The 18,559-nt window shown below is 42.9% G+C and overlaps 1 protein-coding gene across 1 annotated transcript; it reads left to right on the top strand.

Annotated features, from left to right (window-relative positions):
* Positions 1 to 1,997: 1,997 nt before the first annotated feature.
* T265_12748 (hypothetical protein) lies at positions 1,998 to 16,924 on the top strand (the record flags this gene model as incomplete). Its single annotated transcript, XM_009165271.1, has 4 exons — positions 1,998 to 2,107; positions 5,234 to 6,463; positions 10,830 to 11,249; positions 16,556 to 16,924. Coding segments are annotated over 4 exons (2,127 nt in total), but the record flags the coding sequence as incomplete, so codon positions are not given.
* Between the last annotated feature and the right edge of the window lie 1,635 nt (positions 16,925 to 18,559).

The following is an 18,559-nucleotide window of genomic DNA, read 5'->3' as shown; positions in this document are numbered from 1 at the left end:
ACTTGGACAAAATCAGGGAAAAGATCTGTAGACAGTTGGTTTCGATAGTCTCAGGAAGCAAGTCTAGTATAGTAATATTAGAACTGTTTAATTGTGAACCAATGTAGTCAATAGCAAAAATAAACGTCTTTTGTTTTGGTAACCGATAAAATCGACGCAATACGAATGTGAAGGATGTCATTTTGCGTCTCCAAAACCAAAGGTTTGGAGTCTTTTCAATAAATGCTTTTGGATTTCTGGTTGCCGGCCTTTCTTTCTCGAAGAGGCTGGAGATTTACCGGATGATTGTCAAATTCAAGTGTATTTGATTATTATATTGAGCTGCGCTTATTAAAGGTATCAATGTGCATTTCAATACCTTATGAGTTTAGCCCGACAGTATAACCACTCGGGACTTTGTTGCATATAAATCTTAATCCAAGAATGTTAAATGGAGTTGTGGGCGCTGGATATGGCGAGTTGCTGAGCAACTTCAGGGTGTACCTTAAATAAACTTTTTCACGACAGCCACTAAACGAAGGCATTTGTCTTAACGGGTCAGCGGCTAATGAATGTTGGGGTTGACAGGCATAGTTAGGCTTTTAACTACATATTCAGTTAGGGCCTTCATGGGTTACTGTAGAAGATGGATCCACTTAGAACTTCCTCTTATAGTTGGACTTGCAGATAGCGATCAGAGTTCATGCTCATCAGACGATACAACAAAGCCACTAGCAAAGGGGTATACAGGGCCTAGAAGTATTGAACGTGTTGACCATATTACACAAAACAGACCACACATTCCACATTCTATTCTAACGCGGGCATTGTTTTTCTTCAACCTCAGGTCATGTGTTTGGTGTGTCACAAGGTAATGACACAACGGAAGTTGGATACAATCAAGCGTCACACAGTTCGTCGTCACGTGGAGTTGCTCGGCATGCCTGAGACGGACAGACAAAATTTGTTTGAACAGCTGGTTCGCCAACACAACTTGATTGGTCCCATGGATGCTGCCCAGACAAACAACACATCCACGACCCGCGTGAGCCGTAAGGTTCCGGAGATGACAAAAGCACTATTAATGAACAAGCCTTTGGAAGGCATAGCTTTGGGTGGTCTGGAAAACCAAGTGTCAAGGTTGACGAGCGCCCGGTCCACTGAGCTTCCGACATGGCATCCGAACCATATGAGTCCCTCGCTCAAGTTGCCAGAGGAAAAACCCGTGTTTCCAGAAACCCGGCACAGGAAAAACAACTTTGAGCAAGTAATCATACCAACACTAGGCCGAGTAGGGAACCCAACACCTACTACCCGTCCCATGATCTCACCATTCAAAAACGTCTCACCAATATTCAGCAATGAACAAGGTCTACCGGTGTCTCCAATTTTGAGGAGTGCCCCGACTGATTCTCCACTCAAATATAACCGTGCTTCATTACGTGCACCCTCTTCGTTTCCAAGTGATTTTGGTGAGGTTGCCTCCCAAAACCATTATGTCACACCTTCCTTTTTTGACAAAATAGGTGGTAATCCGCCCCCATTCCCTTCTCCGCTGCCTTCGACCAACTCAGTGTTTCGGCCTGCTGAACTTCTGGAAAGCGAGCGAAAATTGAGATCCTGCGCTTCTCCATTCAGTCAAATACTGGATCAGCTTGCAGCATCCAGAACGAAACACTGTGCTAGCGAGGAAATGGGAACCGTTACTCGTCTCAAAAGCTTTTATGGCCCTGCACAGACAGCATTTCACCACATGGAACCAGCACCTTCATTTAAGCTTCTACCTTCTATCGGGATGAATCACACCAAACCTGGAATCTGCTCAGATGCTCCCAAGCCACATGTGTCTAGCCCGAATCTAGTAGCTTCGGGTAATCTACCGGGTTCCAGATGCAATAAGACTGATAATGACCAATCAGTCAGTTCCGCACTGCCATCCAGTCCCCTGCTACCCGGTATAAGCTGCCAGACGGGGCTCGGGATTGAACCAATCAGTTTGCCAAAGTTGGCATCGATCTCAGACAACCACACAGCCTTTGCGTTGGCTGCAGCCGCGACAGCACAATCCCTCTTACGTTTCCCTCAGAATTTGTGGCCTCCACATTCTCCCGCCGAATTGATGAACCAGGTGAGTCTCGTTTTTACCGTTCGGTCTATACAGATGCTGCCATACTTAAAGAGATTATTGTGTGAGAAACAAGTTCGAGACAGGCTAGACGAATTTACACAGAGTTGAGGACAAATTGCGAGGACCATGAAAACATGAGATCAACAACCCACCGTCATGCATAGCTTATCATGTTAGGAGCTCTGGCTTCAGACTCATCTTTAGCCATGTATCTGAACATAAAAGTGAGAAAGGGATTAAATTAGATTACAGTGCAAACACATTACTATGCAGCTTTGGAAAGGAATGGGATGAAAACACGCAGCAGGTATAACAGGTGTCACTGGTCTTACCGACTACAAAATTTACGGCCTTGCTCAACGATATTTCTCCCCATAGAGCAACATTTAGCGGGAGGCATGGTCAGACAATGCACTCTTTCAAGAGGCTCGGAGAACACAGCAAGGAAACAGCATGTCCAAACATACTGCATTCTACTGAGCTTTGAGTGCAGATTCCGGAAGAAGTAAACTCAGTTCAGTATGACGAGCCTATCTGAGATTGGATGAGAATTGTATTGCCAAGCAGATCACTACAAAATTCATCACTGGTAAGCAGAAACGAGTAAGTTATTCAGTAAGTTGTTGCAAAGCATTTGTTGGGTGAGGAGGGAACCCATCTGGTGGCACTCTAGAACAATGAATGGCAACGAATGCTCGGGAGATCACCGGGGCGAATCAAATTTCTGCACGAACCGATTGTTCGCAGTTCACTGTGAATAGAACATGAAGCCATGGGGATAGCTGTAAAAACACTTTTGATTGAAACTCTCACAATAAACCCACGTTTGGGAGCTTTGATGTAAGATATATGGGTATCACTCTGGGTTAGTTTGAAACTCCACCTGACAGCATGTAGTGTAGGCCATAAAGCAAACTTCCAAAGATTTTTTTCAGATCGGATGTCAATGTTTGTCTGAGTGTTATAAGAGTTGTTTGCTCAGAACAAGAATCACCATATTCTAGAATTTACAAGGCCGACGGACCAAGAAAGTCACTTCTACAAGACTTTATAGCTCTAAATATTCAAGATCGTTAGCTTTGAATATGATCTTCTACCAAGTTGCCCAGGCGCTGTAAGATCGGTCGGTTGTAATATCGGAAATATTCTCCAGACTTTTTTGAAATAACTAAAAGCCCTCTGTATACTAGCTGGACAAAAATAAAATGTACTCATCATAACGCAGCTGGTCTTGTTTCCCATCCGACTTTCAATAACTGAATAATCGATTCCGATACATCTCGTGGTGTAGCAGTGGCCAGGACCGATAGAAAGAAAACGAAAACGGCATGTTTCTTTTCTTCACTTACCACTGTTTTCTTCTCGGTAACTCAGTTTGTCCGCCCCCATTTCATAGTTGTATGCTGAACAGCATTGTTAAACTTTACCTTCGGAACTCAACAGAGCCCGTAAAATTGCTTCGCCAACTGACTTCAGTTCCAATCACGCGAGGTTGATTTATTAGGCTGTAATCATACAGAGTTTTACAGAGTTGCTTTCACAATGGACTCCTTGTGATCGAACCAATAATGTCAGCCAGAAAGACAGCAGTTTGTTACTGCAAAGATAAGCTGTTTTATGAAAGTCCGTGGACTAATCCGCAAAAAGCGCAGTCAGTAGACCAGTTTCACGAACCACACTGAATCAGTTTGTAGTTGACTACCTCCCTCTGTGCACAAGATGTGCACATCTGCTTGGAACTCCACAATAAGTGGCGACCTTTTGATGCAACGTGGTACAAAACCAAGTTGATCCGGCTAACAGTAATCTGATTTACATAATACAGCAACTGCATGAAACATTCACAATGGACATGGGTCCCAGTATATAGACGAATACGAAAAATAGACTACTGAGTTCATCGAACAATAATCTATTCTGTCGGCGCATGGCTGTCTGAAATCATCTATTTGTGGCAGAGACATGTCTAGCGAATACTTTCTCTCACTTCGCGATATTCATGCGCCTGATACCTCTACATCGTGAATGCTATATTGGGAGACTACGAGAGGCTTTCAAGAGCGAACAGTCAGGGGATAACGACTGTGTAAAACGATCTGCTTTCGGTAGTCTAAAGGCTACAGAACTCAAGGTCTATAAACAGGCCTATCAGGGTGGCCCCGTTATAAAGGATAACACTGCCAAGATGCATAAATGAAAAAATGACTGCTGCATTTTGTGAGACTTATTATGCTAGGGTCAGATTACACAACGGAGCAGGTATTAAGGTCCGATACACCGCGAAAATACAACCAGATACAACATAACGTCCCTGAATGACGTAATCAAAATGCTCTTAGAAACGTTCTGCTTTTTCTTAAGTATATCATAAACCCTAATATTCAAGAAAATAAAATTGTGTTGTACCCTTAAACATATAAACATATTTGAGTCGAAACTCGGTTTAATGAATATAACACAAAAAAATACGAGAGAGATAGGGAATATCATTAGGGGCGAACTGGACACATGATCAATGCTATTTGTGACTGAATACCATAAAATTCATGTGTTAAGGCATGTTCATTACTTCGTTTCGATCAGATGAAAGGCGAAACGTTAATTGTGATCAGTGAGTACCGGTTTTTGTGTTAGAGGAATGATGGCCGACTACGAATTGTACACGTGGATGAACGCTACCTTAGCTTGAACAAAGTCAAACACTGGCTTTCGCTACTTAGCATCATTACCCTGGGAAAAATACGAGGTCGAACCAAAACTAACCATACTTTTTCGCTTATTTCAAACAGATGTAAAGAGACTGAAGGGTTGCAGCTAGATGGAGACTCCAATTTTGGTAAAAGAGAATTAGTGTGTCTCTCCTTCGTCTAAGTGATGACTGCTTGAGGTTAAAATGATCAACTGAGTCAGATGTAACTGTGCAAATAGCGTTTGCCACATCCTGGTCTCCGCGATTTACGCTGGCACCTAACTGATAGAATGATCCACCTTAAGGGGACGCACACACACACACACCTTTGTTGTGTCTTCGGGCGAGGGCCTCCCATTTGGAAAATGCCATATCCACACATGTATCATTATTAAGATATTCCCATGCTCATGATTTCCTCTGACGCATATTTTCAGATGCCCCAGTGGTCTGCTGATTTAACTCCCATGATGATGGCAACTTGGGCCGCTGCAATGGCAGCGGCAATACCAAACGCAGGACCACGTAACACATCTGATGGTAGTGAGATTCTCACCAAACAAGGTCATAAACAAACAAGCACAGCCTTCAACGGTCCGGGATGTCGAACACCTACTCCGGCATACCCACCTCAAGTATCCAACAGCAACAACCCGCATGTGTTATCCACAACCCCTTACAATACCAACCGCCCTTCTGCATTTCAGAATTTGCCGCCAATCTTTACTGCAGCCGTAGCTGAATCCGCCTCAAAGCTAGCAAGCAATTTTACAAACTTACCTTCTCCCAAAAGTGATCATAATAGGCTATCGGGAGTTTCCGCGGCACCTAAGATCTGGGACTGGAAATCAAGGGAGGTGTTTTCGCACATACCCAAGCCAACGTCGTTTCAGTCTTTTGATCCTGACACAACAAACATCGCCAGCGATATCAGAAAAGCATTCCAGTCCTCGTTTTTGAATCAAGTGCCACCAGAGCAGTCATCTAACCACAACCCTAATTCAAGGAAAGATAATTTCATGATGAGACACACAGATGGAATAGTTTCCCCGAAATCTTCATTAAATTCACTACATGAACGACTCACGTGCCTAGTTTGCAGCTGGGAGAACAAGGACAATAACAGCGTGGCTGATAAAAACAACTATGACCCGTCTCTGTTACAACATATGTCACATACTTGTCGGTCAATAACAGGAAACACACCACAAGCTTACCACGACAAAGGAAAACAGTTAAATGGACACATGAGCCCATGTGATGCATTGACAAATTCTGGAGGAGGACCCTTGACAGTCAGCCAGAGTACAATTACTGTGAACTGTTCCCTTACACCCGCTACTTGTGATATACCGGGAATTCTAAGTAGCCGAACCCCACCCATATTGTGTCCCCCTTATCAAATTAGCCCCTGTCTGTCGGCTTCACTAGGAGATTCGAACGCCAAATTCTGCAATGACCTATCCAGCCAAAAATCGCACTGCTCACCATCGGATGCCAAAAGTGATTGCTCCTCTCCGCAGTCCGCTAAGAGTTGCGCCGCCAAAGACAAGGATTCCAGGCGTCGTCCATACGCACATAACGGCCTAGCCATGACGTTCGGTGGCGAACTGACAGTTTACCGACAAAATGGTGAAGATCGCAGTGTCTCAACTTCAGTAAACAAGGTAGGCATGTTTCGATCTGATGTGAATACACAGAACTTCCTTTTACCACATTGAAACATGTTTTTGTACAAACAGTTAGCCGGTCATATGAAGATCCTCATAACGAGAAAGCTATAGAGGAAAGACATCTTGTTACCATCGTCGTTAGAGAAAGCAATACCCCCACAGAACATACAGGTACTAAGCCGACATATAACCAAAGAAGCCTTTTCTTGCAAAGATTAACAGAACTGGGTGGTAGGGACTCACAGAAGAATGATTTATATCCCTAGGGAAAAATGTAACCAAAAGGGTGCCTGCATCTTTCAAAACCATGAAAATTGGTACACTGGAAAATCACATTCAAGCATGATACAACTAGTAGGACTGACCCAAAATTTCATGCGAACGCGATAACAAGTTCAGCACCAGAACTTTAACAGACAATCAGGCTAAGAAGTGATGGAATGCTCGTCAATGGAAGCGGTTTGACAATATATTTTGTATGGCCTCCAACCATGCGCAGATTGAATCGCCTTGACATCACTCAGGAAGGCGTGCAGGTTTAATGGTACTCAACCTGGCAATGATCATCTCAGTTTTGCACTGTCATGCCAAGAAATTCTGCTCAACTTGGAATCTCATCTCCTCCGCCCACTGAGGTCTGCTATAAGTAATACGTGACCCAAACATCCGAGAGCGGAAAGAGTTTTTTGCTGTTTGCTCGAACCCGATTCATTACCTAGCACCCATTTACGAATATGTTGAAGAATAAGAGGATCCTAATGATAAAATCTTTGAACACACCCCAGAGAGAGAATCAAGGCCCTATGGCCATAATTTAAGTCTACTTTCAGGACTTTTTGTACGTGCCTCAAAGATTACACTATCTGGCATGCGCCGGCTTCACGATACACACCGACTACGTCTGTCGCAGTAAAATCACGGCTCACGTATTTGCTGAACACGCTGATTAGTCCAAATACAAGCCACTTATTCAGAAATCACTTAATGATACACGATACTGGGGCATACTGCAACAAGACGGTACTTTGAAGCTACTTCCGATACTTCATTTGGAACAATTCGCGCGGTCGCATGATTGTCAACTAAAAGACCAGTATCAACTGTATAATGCAGACTCACTATTCTTTCTCCACATGTGATTCTGGTACCCAGGTTCATTTTCTCTGGAAAGTGTACTTTAAAGTGCTACTAAAAATTCGAACAAGGCAAAAGAGAGGAGACATTTTTGACAGATCCCACTAGTTGCGATGGGACATTTGGAAACGTAGGGACCTATCAGTTCACGGAGTAGTGGGCTCTGTTGAGGTCAGCGAAAATTGCCGCCGCTGGTCGACAGCATGTGTGACGTGGCTCAAACACTAGACGTAATTCGAAGATGGTCGAAAGCTCGCCTTCTGCTGTCGCGTACCCTGGTTGAATAAAGGTGAAGTATTTGATTGTCCTCAGTTCACTGGAACACACATTCTAAGATTAGCCTAAACTATCTAGTAAATGTAAAACATAATGTTACCAACATTTACCAACCCCAATAGGAGCTCATCTGGCTCCTTTGCCCGATGAAGTTTCAACGAAGAACGGAAGGCATAATAACACGTCACCATCGAGACCCAATTCTTAACTTCCCCTTGAAATTTCAAGTTCCAATACTAGTGTCTCTCCCAGAGAAGGCCAATTTTGATTGGTCCCAAGGTAGTAGCCTCAAATAAGGAAAAAACCCTGCTTAAATCGCAATCCAAAGAGCTGCTTTGTTTGGTGAGTGTCCAAACCAAGGGATCTCGTTAAGCGAAAGCTCACTGTGAAATTCTAGAAATCGTCAAATAAAGCAGGATTTTGCATGCAGAGAACATTAGCACATCGACTGAGTCGTGATTTTTGTTAGTTTACACTAAACGGACAAATTTTTAAACCTAGATCTGGGTGCACTTACAATTCCCCACTTTAAAGTTCACCCCTTAGAACTCGTTCACAGAATACCATTCTCAGTTCTATTCAGAATGGAAAATCTCAAAATGACATGCAGAGGGTAACCGTATTTGAGACCCACACGTGTCCGTGAGACACACTAAGAATCAAACTGGTGGGCTTGATACGTAGCTAGCGCATGAATGAAAAAAACTAGTGCACGAGGTTTGTAAACTGGTCTTTAGAAAGGACCCCCGATCCGAGGGTGTATAAACTAGCCTCTCTTGAATGCCGTGAGATGGCCAGTCACGAAATATCAATTTAAAAGGGCCTGGCGAAGTGACCGTGGCTAGAGAATGGTGAACTCTCTTGAGTGGGTGAAGCTACGGCACATTTTTACGCTGGTTGATAACGGAGAGTAACGTACTGGCGACAAATTGTTTGAATTGTCTTATTTCGGCCGGATCCATCGGTACACGCTTTCAGATGAACATATTTTATCGAAATACAACGATAACACCACTTGGGAGCGGTAGCTGTTCAGAGCTTTTATTGTCGAGCTGTATTGGCATGTAAGCGGAGAAAATAATGGCCGATCGGCAACTCGTAAAATGTAGTTGGAAATCATATCTCTGGAATGGCTCACTCCCACCTTAAAATTCAACCTCGAAACAACCATCCTTCACTGGTCCTTCACAAATTTTTCTATGTAGCATTGGTGCTACTTCTACAGTGAAAGGCGCTTCAAAAGATTCGTATCATCAAAAAAACCACCGTGCATCGACTCATGTTGTTGAAGTCTTTAGTCGTCTTGCGTTGTCACATACTGAGATATCTCTTTAGTGTTTTGATTTCGTAAACCCAACGTCCAGACGCTGTCTTTCGGATGCCCCTCATAAGACATGAAATATTACACATGACAACGTTTAACCTGGGAATTCTTCGTTTGTGGAGATATTTCTATTACGGACACAGACTATTCACACATTCTTTTAAGCATACGAACGCACATGCGTGATACGTAAACCTTTACAAGAAGGCCCGTTTTCGTGATTTTAACAGATATGAGCCAGTGGTGCTGGTAAAGTCCCCACCGCTACTATGCTGTATAAGTAAACAGTTACAGAAGTTGTCTGCTGTCTCACCAATATATCACTATCCAGTTATTGCTTGTTAGAACGGACCTTGTGAACACGAGCTTTTATTCGAGTAATCACAGCAGCGATTACTTTCTGGAAGGCAAAGTTCTAACTTCAACCTATGGTGTCCTCTAAGATAGATAGAGGTCTTGTCCACTTGTTATATGTTACATAATCTGGTCCAGCGGAGAATTGAGTTGTTCCACATATCGAAGCACAAGATTCGAGTCTGACAAAGTCCGATCCAATAGAAGGAAAAGAAAGAGAATGCATAAGCTTGAGCGTTTATCATCTGTTGTGATGTAGTCAGTGAGACCACCCATGTACCTAGATTGGGACACTGAAGAGGACCGGTATTTAATGCGAACGGCGTTCTGTGAATCTGGTCGTTTTGGCACCTTAGGTGTGCATCTGTGCAGTATCAGGCTCCTTTTTATTCTTCGCATTGTCTTACTTTCCTGAAAGAACATCATGTTACTTTGGAACGACTGCAAGACAGCTAGCCGCCAGCTTTCTCACAATGATGTCACTGTCTGTGATGATGATTATGACTTGCCTGGCAGCCGATCACTGTGATTGCGAAATGCCAGAAAAGCTAATTTTGACTTGGTTGACGAAACTTCTGAAGGAGTATATCCTCGAGCCTCATTCAGGCCAGTTTACACTATTCACGCACACGTAGCAGCAGCACACCGTGTACATCAGTGAAGAGACTACACTTATTCCGGGTCGTCTATTAGGATTCCGTGTTTACTGCATAAAAGGCGACGTTTCACCAGTCCACTTTGTCCCTATTTACGATATACTTTATCGAAGGCTACCAGCACCGGGTCAAGCACCCCTAACCGTCTGGACGTGTATACACGGTGGGACGTGCTGGATCGATATCGTGTTGACGGTGGCCTGGGTATAGCCAATCATGTGCAGGCCACAAGTGGCTAAACTTGCCGGTGATTGGTCAGTTGCCGAATGCATAGTTGGAGGGCGCGCTCATTTTCTTGACTCCGGGACGATCGGTATGTCAGGTTTGACGTGGTAATCCGCATGTTGGGTAAACACGGCTTGGACAACGTGGATAATGTGCCTCTAATTCATAAACTTACTTTGTTGGACACCATGTCAGATAAGGTTGGTTTGTAAAAGCACCGATTCTTCGTAATTTGATAAAATCGGATATTCCGTTTTGAACCGTAGTTGAACAGTGTTTGATGAATTAGTAGGTCATGACAATCATTATTCAATAACCCCGATAGAAATTACCATTTTGTTTTATTTGACGGGAGCTTCCAATTTCGTTTCTGTATGTTCTGTGTTTACAGCGTGTATGCACACCCGTCGAATCACCAACCGTCCAAGAACAGTTTAGGACGCCTTCTCCAGTTCCGTCTTTGATGGAGCACCCGTCTAATACTGCTTCTGAGTGTAGCTCATTCGATCGACGCAAGGATGACAGCCCTCGAACTACTGTACAGCCCCCGCCATCCCTCTCACCGTTTTGGTCCACGTGTCTGTCCGGTCAACATTCCACTCACGCACCAGCAGAAATTCTGGGTTCCGATGTCTCTTCAATTCATTCTGCCGGTGAGGGCTTCGGAGTTCATATTTTACGGCTTGCCCCTGGACAAGAGGTTCGGAGCTGCTTGTCTCACTACGTACTGAGCCATCATCTGGCTGGGGCATTCATCATCACATGTTGCGGCAGTCTTACAAAAGCTCATATACGTTTGGCCAATTTACAAGTGAGTTCTTGTCTTGAGGCATTGACTTACTAAATTCCTCTTTTCCATGTTATGGATTACGTTGCAAAGTGTTGTTCGATTTGAATAACGCTAGCTTTGTAACTGAAGTTCTGCAAATGCCCTCTATTTGGGGTTTCCAAATCCGTTTCAACGGCCACCGTGCTTGCATAGGTGATATCCACGTATGAGAGGCGTATAACTAAGCTTTTTCATGGGTGTTTGAGAGCTCTGCAAATTCGGTTGTCCGGGGTTATTGAAATTGAGAAGTGAGAGTGTTTATTTCATCACTGTCCCCACATTCTATCAAACTAACGGTCTTCTTATGGGGTTGCTGATGACTTGATAGGTCATTACTGATCTCGTTCTTGGGACACATCGGGTAGGCTTAGCCCCCATCAACGTCACATCCTATTTGAAGTAACACACAGACGGCGAAATACACTGGTTTACAAACTGCATTCGTGTTGACGGTAGATTCAACTGAATTTCTCGTTTATGGTAAACCAAGAGGCTATACATGTTTTCCAAATCTTCTTGACAAATGAAACATGAGGCAGGGTTGGTTCAGCACATTCATATGAAGAATATCATAGACAATAGGTTCATTCGAGTCTGCCATTGACACCACTGTAATCTGCAGTGAGTGTATTTCACCAGTGTTCCAGCATCTTATGGACACTACGCTTGTCAACAGGGGGCAAGAAGCCATGATAGGAATAATTAATCGTTGGTCAGATGTGAGTCAGTGATTGACAACAAGGAGAAAGTAGCCTAACTCATGACGGTATCGTCGACTATTTTGTGTGGGAGCGCCTTGGACTATATATAACTGTTTTCACAATACCACTGGGAATTTAGAACCGCTTAGGCATTCAAAATAACTTAATAGCTAAGGTTAAGTAGGTACGAACATCAATGTACCAAAATAGTTATCATCGTCAGACAAGGCTAGTTTCCTCAATCCTACGAGTATTTGCCGCGATAGGGATTGGAATAGAGGACGTCAAAACTGCTGTCGGCCTTCTTTGATTAGCCGAACACCGTCGTACATAGGTTCAGCTTACCGTGATGCTACGATTTGCACGTCAAAGTAACCGCATTACTGTGCTGGAGCATGTAGTATTTTCATAAGTCCCCCAAGAATAGTTAATCTGTGTGGGCTTGATAAGCACCAAATTCTGGCCCTCCACATCCCACGGGAGAGCAGGCGTGAAGAGTAGATATTTAGAAATGAGCTACTGTCGTAGGATTGTGTTCATCGCTGTGTGGGCTGATAAGCACCAAATTCTGGCCCTCCACATCCCACGGGAGAGCAGGCGTGAAGAGTAGATATTTAGAAATGAGCTACTGTCGTAGGATTGTGTTCATCGCCATTGGTTTTCACAACTGTGGACTACAATTGGTATCGCTAAACGTCCTCTTTTCAGTTAGGTCTGACTGCCCTGTCAGTACATCAGCCCAAATGCACCATGTTCGTGCCTTGATTTCACATCGACTCTCTCACACGTGACAGCCTGGTTGACCACATTGAATCGCTTAGACAAGCTGACTCCGCAACTTCGATCGATCCGTTAAGCGACAATCGATAGGGCCACGTTCTCCGGTCGTCCAATTCACGGAAAACGAGGTTGAAACCTTCACCTAATCTTGGGCGCAGGGACTTGTTACTATCGTCGTCTCGGAGATTCATTAGAATGTGGACAGTCGTTAACTCATTTGATCCGGCCGAAATTAGGAAAGGCGTTTGTGAATCCCTAAAACCAGAGTCGAATTTCGCGTAACAGAAACCGAACACAAGCTACCATCTCCACCACTACCCCAACTGATTGGTTAGGAAATAGTATCAGCCTTTATTCTTTCTTGTAATTAACATGGCGTGATTGACCCAAATCTACCGATCTTAACCTATTTTTGAATTTCAGCCAATCGTCTTTGTCAGTGTAAACTAACTGAACTCTTCCAGTCATACAAATTTAATGGACTACAAACAATACACACCGTCCATTTTGTCGTCCTTCGCTTTTGGCAGTCATTAATGAGTACTGAAGGTCACAAATCCTCAGTGTTGATGTTTTTCACCTGTGCAAGTTTAGAGAGGAATGGACACTACACTTACCCCATTATGTCTCATGTTGCTGGGCATCTGCTTAGATTAGCCTATCTGTATCAGAGTCATTGCCCATAATGCCCATAATCTGGAATAAGCAGACAAGCTTTTTATCATATTCGAAAAGGAAAAGAAAGTGTGGGAGCCTAAGGTTGAACGAACTACTGCCATCTCATTCTTAGACCTAAATACACATCACGGTTCCTAGACAAACGGACGGTGAGCACACATTTCGTGGTTAGCAATAGAGATCATGCATCAGCCAGTAAACTCACTGGGGATATATTCCAACCTAGCAACTAAGACTAAATTTATAAATTTTACGTAATTTATCAATACAGTGAGTTAGGCCATTTGAGCCTCTGTCACATACAGTGCGTGAATTTTCATGTATGAATTTGATAGACACATAGAGGTAGCAAAGTTAACATTAAAACGAACACAGGGGGGCACCACGTTACGGGAATAGGCTTCAGTTAGGCACAGAGCAAAGCTTTTTTCAACGCACTTAAACTCAGGGACCACAGTACGGTCATGATTGACCACTTTTAGCGCAATCAGAATTAAATGTGACCTATAGTTATGTGCAAGCCTTGAAGTTCCAGTACCCTACGCTACTTCGAAAACATTGTCGTTCATTTTCTAGCGCGAAGTCATTAGTGATGCAGGTCGTATATATTTTATCCATTTATCATCCCATCAGATGTTCGGAAATTAACCCACACACATACTAGGCGGTGCTCAGTAATTTTTTATTAGCATGCGTGTTCCCATGGCGTGTTACTGAAGCTGCTCGGTCCGATAAACGTAAAGCATTCTACCAACTACCCTATCTATTCACAGATACAGCGTGCATCTCGCTAGCAGTCTCTGACTTCATTTACTATTGATAAGGTGTAGTGGAATATTTCTCAGGCTGTTACTCCCTTGAACAACCACATCATCAATTCACAGAATTCTGTTGCTTACGTCTGTTCGCGCGCTTAATAGCTGAGTCTGATAAGCTAATCTTTTTGTACTTAGAGCACTCTTGTGCTCACGCAAACAGCTACCTGTAGCACTGCCATTTCGGTCTAAAAGTCAGTGACTTCCAAATTCTGCAAGCAAACAAATCATCGTTTCTAGCTACTTAATTTTTCGAACATTTTCAACCTAAAAATGGGTAGCTGAACTGTTGGAAGTTTGAGCTGACAACGCTAGTTCTTTAAACTTCAGAATACCTTATCGTTATTCCTAATTGAATACAGGTGGATAGTTTACATTTGTAGACGATTTTTCACGAAACGGGCAAAATCGAGGAGGCAATGAACAAAGCCTCATTTAATTCCTTGTCATGACCAGAGCCAAAACGCGACCTTTTCTGCTGGTGGTCTACAATTACGAGTGCTCATCACATTCATAAAATGTAATAGAAAGAAAAAAATGGATGAGATGTCTTCGCTCGGGTGGAATTTTTCAATTTTTCAGTCTGTTCATATAATCCACCATAAACCGTTTGCTTGGCGCAGCACGGAACTTCCAAGTTGAGGAGTCATCTTCGTCAGTCAAACGCAATTTTGATTATTACCCCGGTTTCTTTAGACGTCCACTTAAGTTATATAAAACTTTTCAGAGAACCATGACAAGTATCACGGTGCTTTCATTATGGCTTATTTCACATTCTGTGTCAAAGTGGGGTGTAGTCTGAATTTCTTTGAGTGTGTTAGGAAACTATGCAGGACATGGCGTGCATCTGATTCCAGTGGTGAACTTGCCGTCATTTCCTGGCCTCACTAAAGCTTATGTGCCTTGCTCCAAAACGATGCCCAGATTTATTCATATCAAAGGTTTTGGAAAGTGCAGGCACCTTGCTTTTGAAATTTTTATACAGAAACTTAGGGTTTCCTGCAAGTACCCCACTTTTATCTTTTTTAGACTGCTACTGCCTTTTCCTTAGTCGGTATATCACAGTTAAACACCAGTTTCAACCAGTAGTGCGTTGCCATCTATGGTAGTGATGATAATTATGGTGGAGAGGCTGAGTAGCCTAATTAAGTGCACTATACCCCACACGTCTGTATACTCTATTGCTTCGGGTAGTTTGCTTTCCTTGAAAACACAATGGACTTTTGTGCAGACAGTAAAGATAACCGGACGCTTAATCTATGCTTTCCATTCAGTTCTATGAACCGGTAGGCTGACAACAGTATAGGATACTACATTTTCGAAAAAAAACAACCTAGATCTGAAAATAGGGATGTTTTTTTCAGGGATCGAAAATGGAATAATTCAGGCCCACCGACAGGGGAAGTTCTAATTTCGATGGTCATATTGGGGGTTCCTGGGGCCCCCTAGAACAAAACACTTTTAAGCACTTAAAGATACTGTAGTTAGTTATAGAGCAGTAGAAAAATCTGGCTTAACTTGCTTAGAATACCCATTCCCCAGCATATAGGATCTAGACCTAGGAAGAACATCTCTTTGAGTGAGAAGTGTAGGTCAGGGATAATAGCTCTATTCATCTGCATTTAATTTACAGGACCTGTTTATCAAAGAGGCAGACTACCGTGCAGAACATGCCCAATCTTAAAATTCCTCTTTTTTTTATCAACCGGGGAAGCATAGGATGGTAAACTGTGGTAGGACGTGTTCCGTTAGGTGAGCTGAAAAAAGGAACTACAAGAGCATTTTAAGGACGGTCATGTTTGGGGATCGTAGTTTGTGTTCAAAGTATTTACCGAGTTGTAAAATTTGACCCACCTGAATCTTTTCCTGTTGAAAATAATGTCTATTCGTTCTAGCTTGTTTCGCTTTGAGCATCTGCTTTTCATTGCTTAAATTTTTTACGGAGTCATATGCTGAGGAATATATATCTTCTGAGCCTTGGGACTTCAACAGCTGTTACTTGAGTTTTCAAGAGGGAAGAGAGAAACAAGTTATTCCATTGGGCCTATTCTTAGCACACAAGATTCTTGCTACTGATAGTCTTCATCAAATGTTCGTGTTGTGTTCTCGAAAACTTTACTAGTCATTTTCCAATGAAATGTTTACGTGGATATCCAGGCTCTAAAAATTTATGCAGTTCTCGTGGATTTACTTCCTAACTTTAACCTACATTTCCTATAGATTGATTCCTTATTCTCAATGAGTACTATGGCTTTCCTTGTTTATAAAGCAAATAGGCAATATATCGAGTGCCGTTTATTCCATATTCTTTCAGGAAAGTGAATTGGAAGGCCCCTTTGAAATTGTTTCAATGGTGGGTACTCTTGCGAGTGATGGACATCCACACCTACACATTGCTCTGGCCGACTCGAACGGTCAGGTATTAGGGGGTCACGTGTTGGGGTCCTGTCAAGTGAACACAACAGCCGAAATCGTCCTGGGAGCGACTGGCGTGGAAATTAGAACAGCGGATGAAGTCCGTTCCAACCCTTCCCAGGAAATTGAAGAGGGCGTTCCAGCAAAGAAACGACGTGAAAATGACGTCTCTAACACTGGAATACGCCTCATCCGAAGAGAGGATCCTCGTACCGGGTTCAAAGAACTAGCGGTTGAGAATATAGCTGATCGAATATACTCCGACTAGGATTGCAGAACAACCATTTGGTTGGGAAATCCCGACTCAGTGGCTATGATGCGTTTTTCCAACATCCCTGCTCTTTACCCGCAACACTTCCAGACTAATATCTGACCAACTGTGACAACCTTTCACATTCCTGAAAAAGATTAAGAAATCAGTTGTTTGGCAAGACAAGTAAAATTATCCTTCCTCATTTGGAACGATGGGTCTTGGTCCTATTGTTCGGCTGTACATGCTATACAAAAGCAGATATTTTCTCAGTTGTTACAGCATTATTTACTTTTCTCTCCTTTGTGCTCCTTGCTCGTTTGTTGAGCGAGGATTATTAAACTTATAGATATATGTTATGATGCACACTGTACAGTAATTTTTTGGTTTGCTCTCTAACTCTTCTCACTTCCAGCAGTCTTTTATTCAAAATCACTCTCCCTCTGTTTTTTGAACGATTTGTTCAATTTCTATTCCATGCCTCTCTCTATATATCTGTGGTTTGTTACTTTCCGCTCCGAATTCCACACTTTATTCAGATGGTCTGAGGAAAAAAGTCCATTTTCGAATACCAGGTTGATGTCTTTATGAGCATGGGGGCTGGAAAGGAGTGTTTTCTGCAGTGTTAGACGGACTGAGTCTGTGAAAGAAGTCTAGTTTCGGATGATGTGGGTGTATGCAACAGAGCTTGTTTTCTATGACTGATGCTGGTAGATAATACTGGTAAGGAAGCAGCCGTATCGTTACCTGAAGTCTTGGATGCGTACGTAAGGTGACGTAGGGGTATGGAATCTACTGGGGTAGTTATGGAGTCAATTAGTTTTTACACCGATCTGTGACCATGTGCAATGTAAATGATGGCAAGAGTATGTACGATGGATGCATTTTCCAAGAGCCCACACGCAAGTTTAACCAAAAGTGCGTAGTTCTAGGAAACGCTGTCCATTGGAAGGTACTAATGGCCTGTGGATACCCGCTGAGTACACAGGTTGCAAAAATTAGACTGAACTATTTTATCGTGGTAGATCTATAGCAGGAAAATATTCCAGCCTACGAAGAAGGTCTGATTCGAAGGCCTTTCACAGCATTTGGCTGTGATGTAGTTGTACATTTAGAAACAGTATGAGAAATACAAAAAAAAACATTTCAGCGCATGCCTCGGCTGACCCACCTTTATTTCCAAGAAAAACGGCTTTTTGTTTCCCACTTCTATGCAGTCCACTACTCATTTGATCTATGAAGCCCACACCAGCGTGCCACAAATGTTTGTACTAAGGAGTTTCCTGTTTTCTATCTAGATATATCGAACTTCAAAGGTTAACACCGAAAGAGTTAAGCAGATACTTATACCGACAGCCTTTGCATTTTGCTACAAGTAAAACCCAATTTTCAAGGCCATCTCAGGGAATGCGTCTGACAGCTGTTTTTGCCATTCGGTTTAGCCGTTCTAGACTAAGAGCAGTATAAAGGAATTAGGTTCACTTCAACAAAAAAATAATTGTGAGGCCAGTTTTGTCCGATTCGGTGCATGTAAAAACATGGAGTCAGCTGGAACACCTGAGTGCTCATTGGTTTTACTTTTGGCATCTTGCCCAAACGTATTCCTGGCATTAAATCAGCAGCCAGGTTTACCCCTAAGAACATTCAAAGCTC

The sequence above is a fragment of the Opisthorchis viverrini genome (genome assembly GCF_000715545.1).
Source record: "Opisthorchis viverrini unplaced genomic scaffold opera_v5_13, whole genome shotgun sequence".
Lineage (NCBI taxonomy): Eukaryota > Metazoa > Platyhelminthes > Trematoda > Opisthorchiida > Opisthorchiidae > Opisthorchis > Opisthorchis viverrini.
This window is presented reverse-complemented; position numbering and strand designations above follow the sequence as displayed.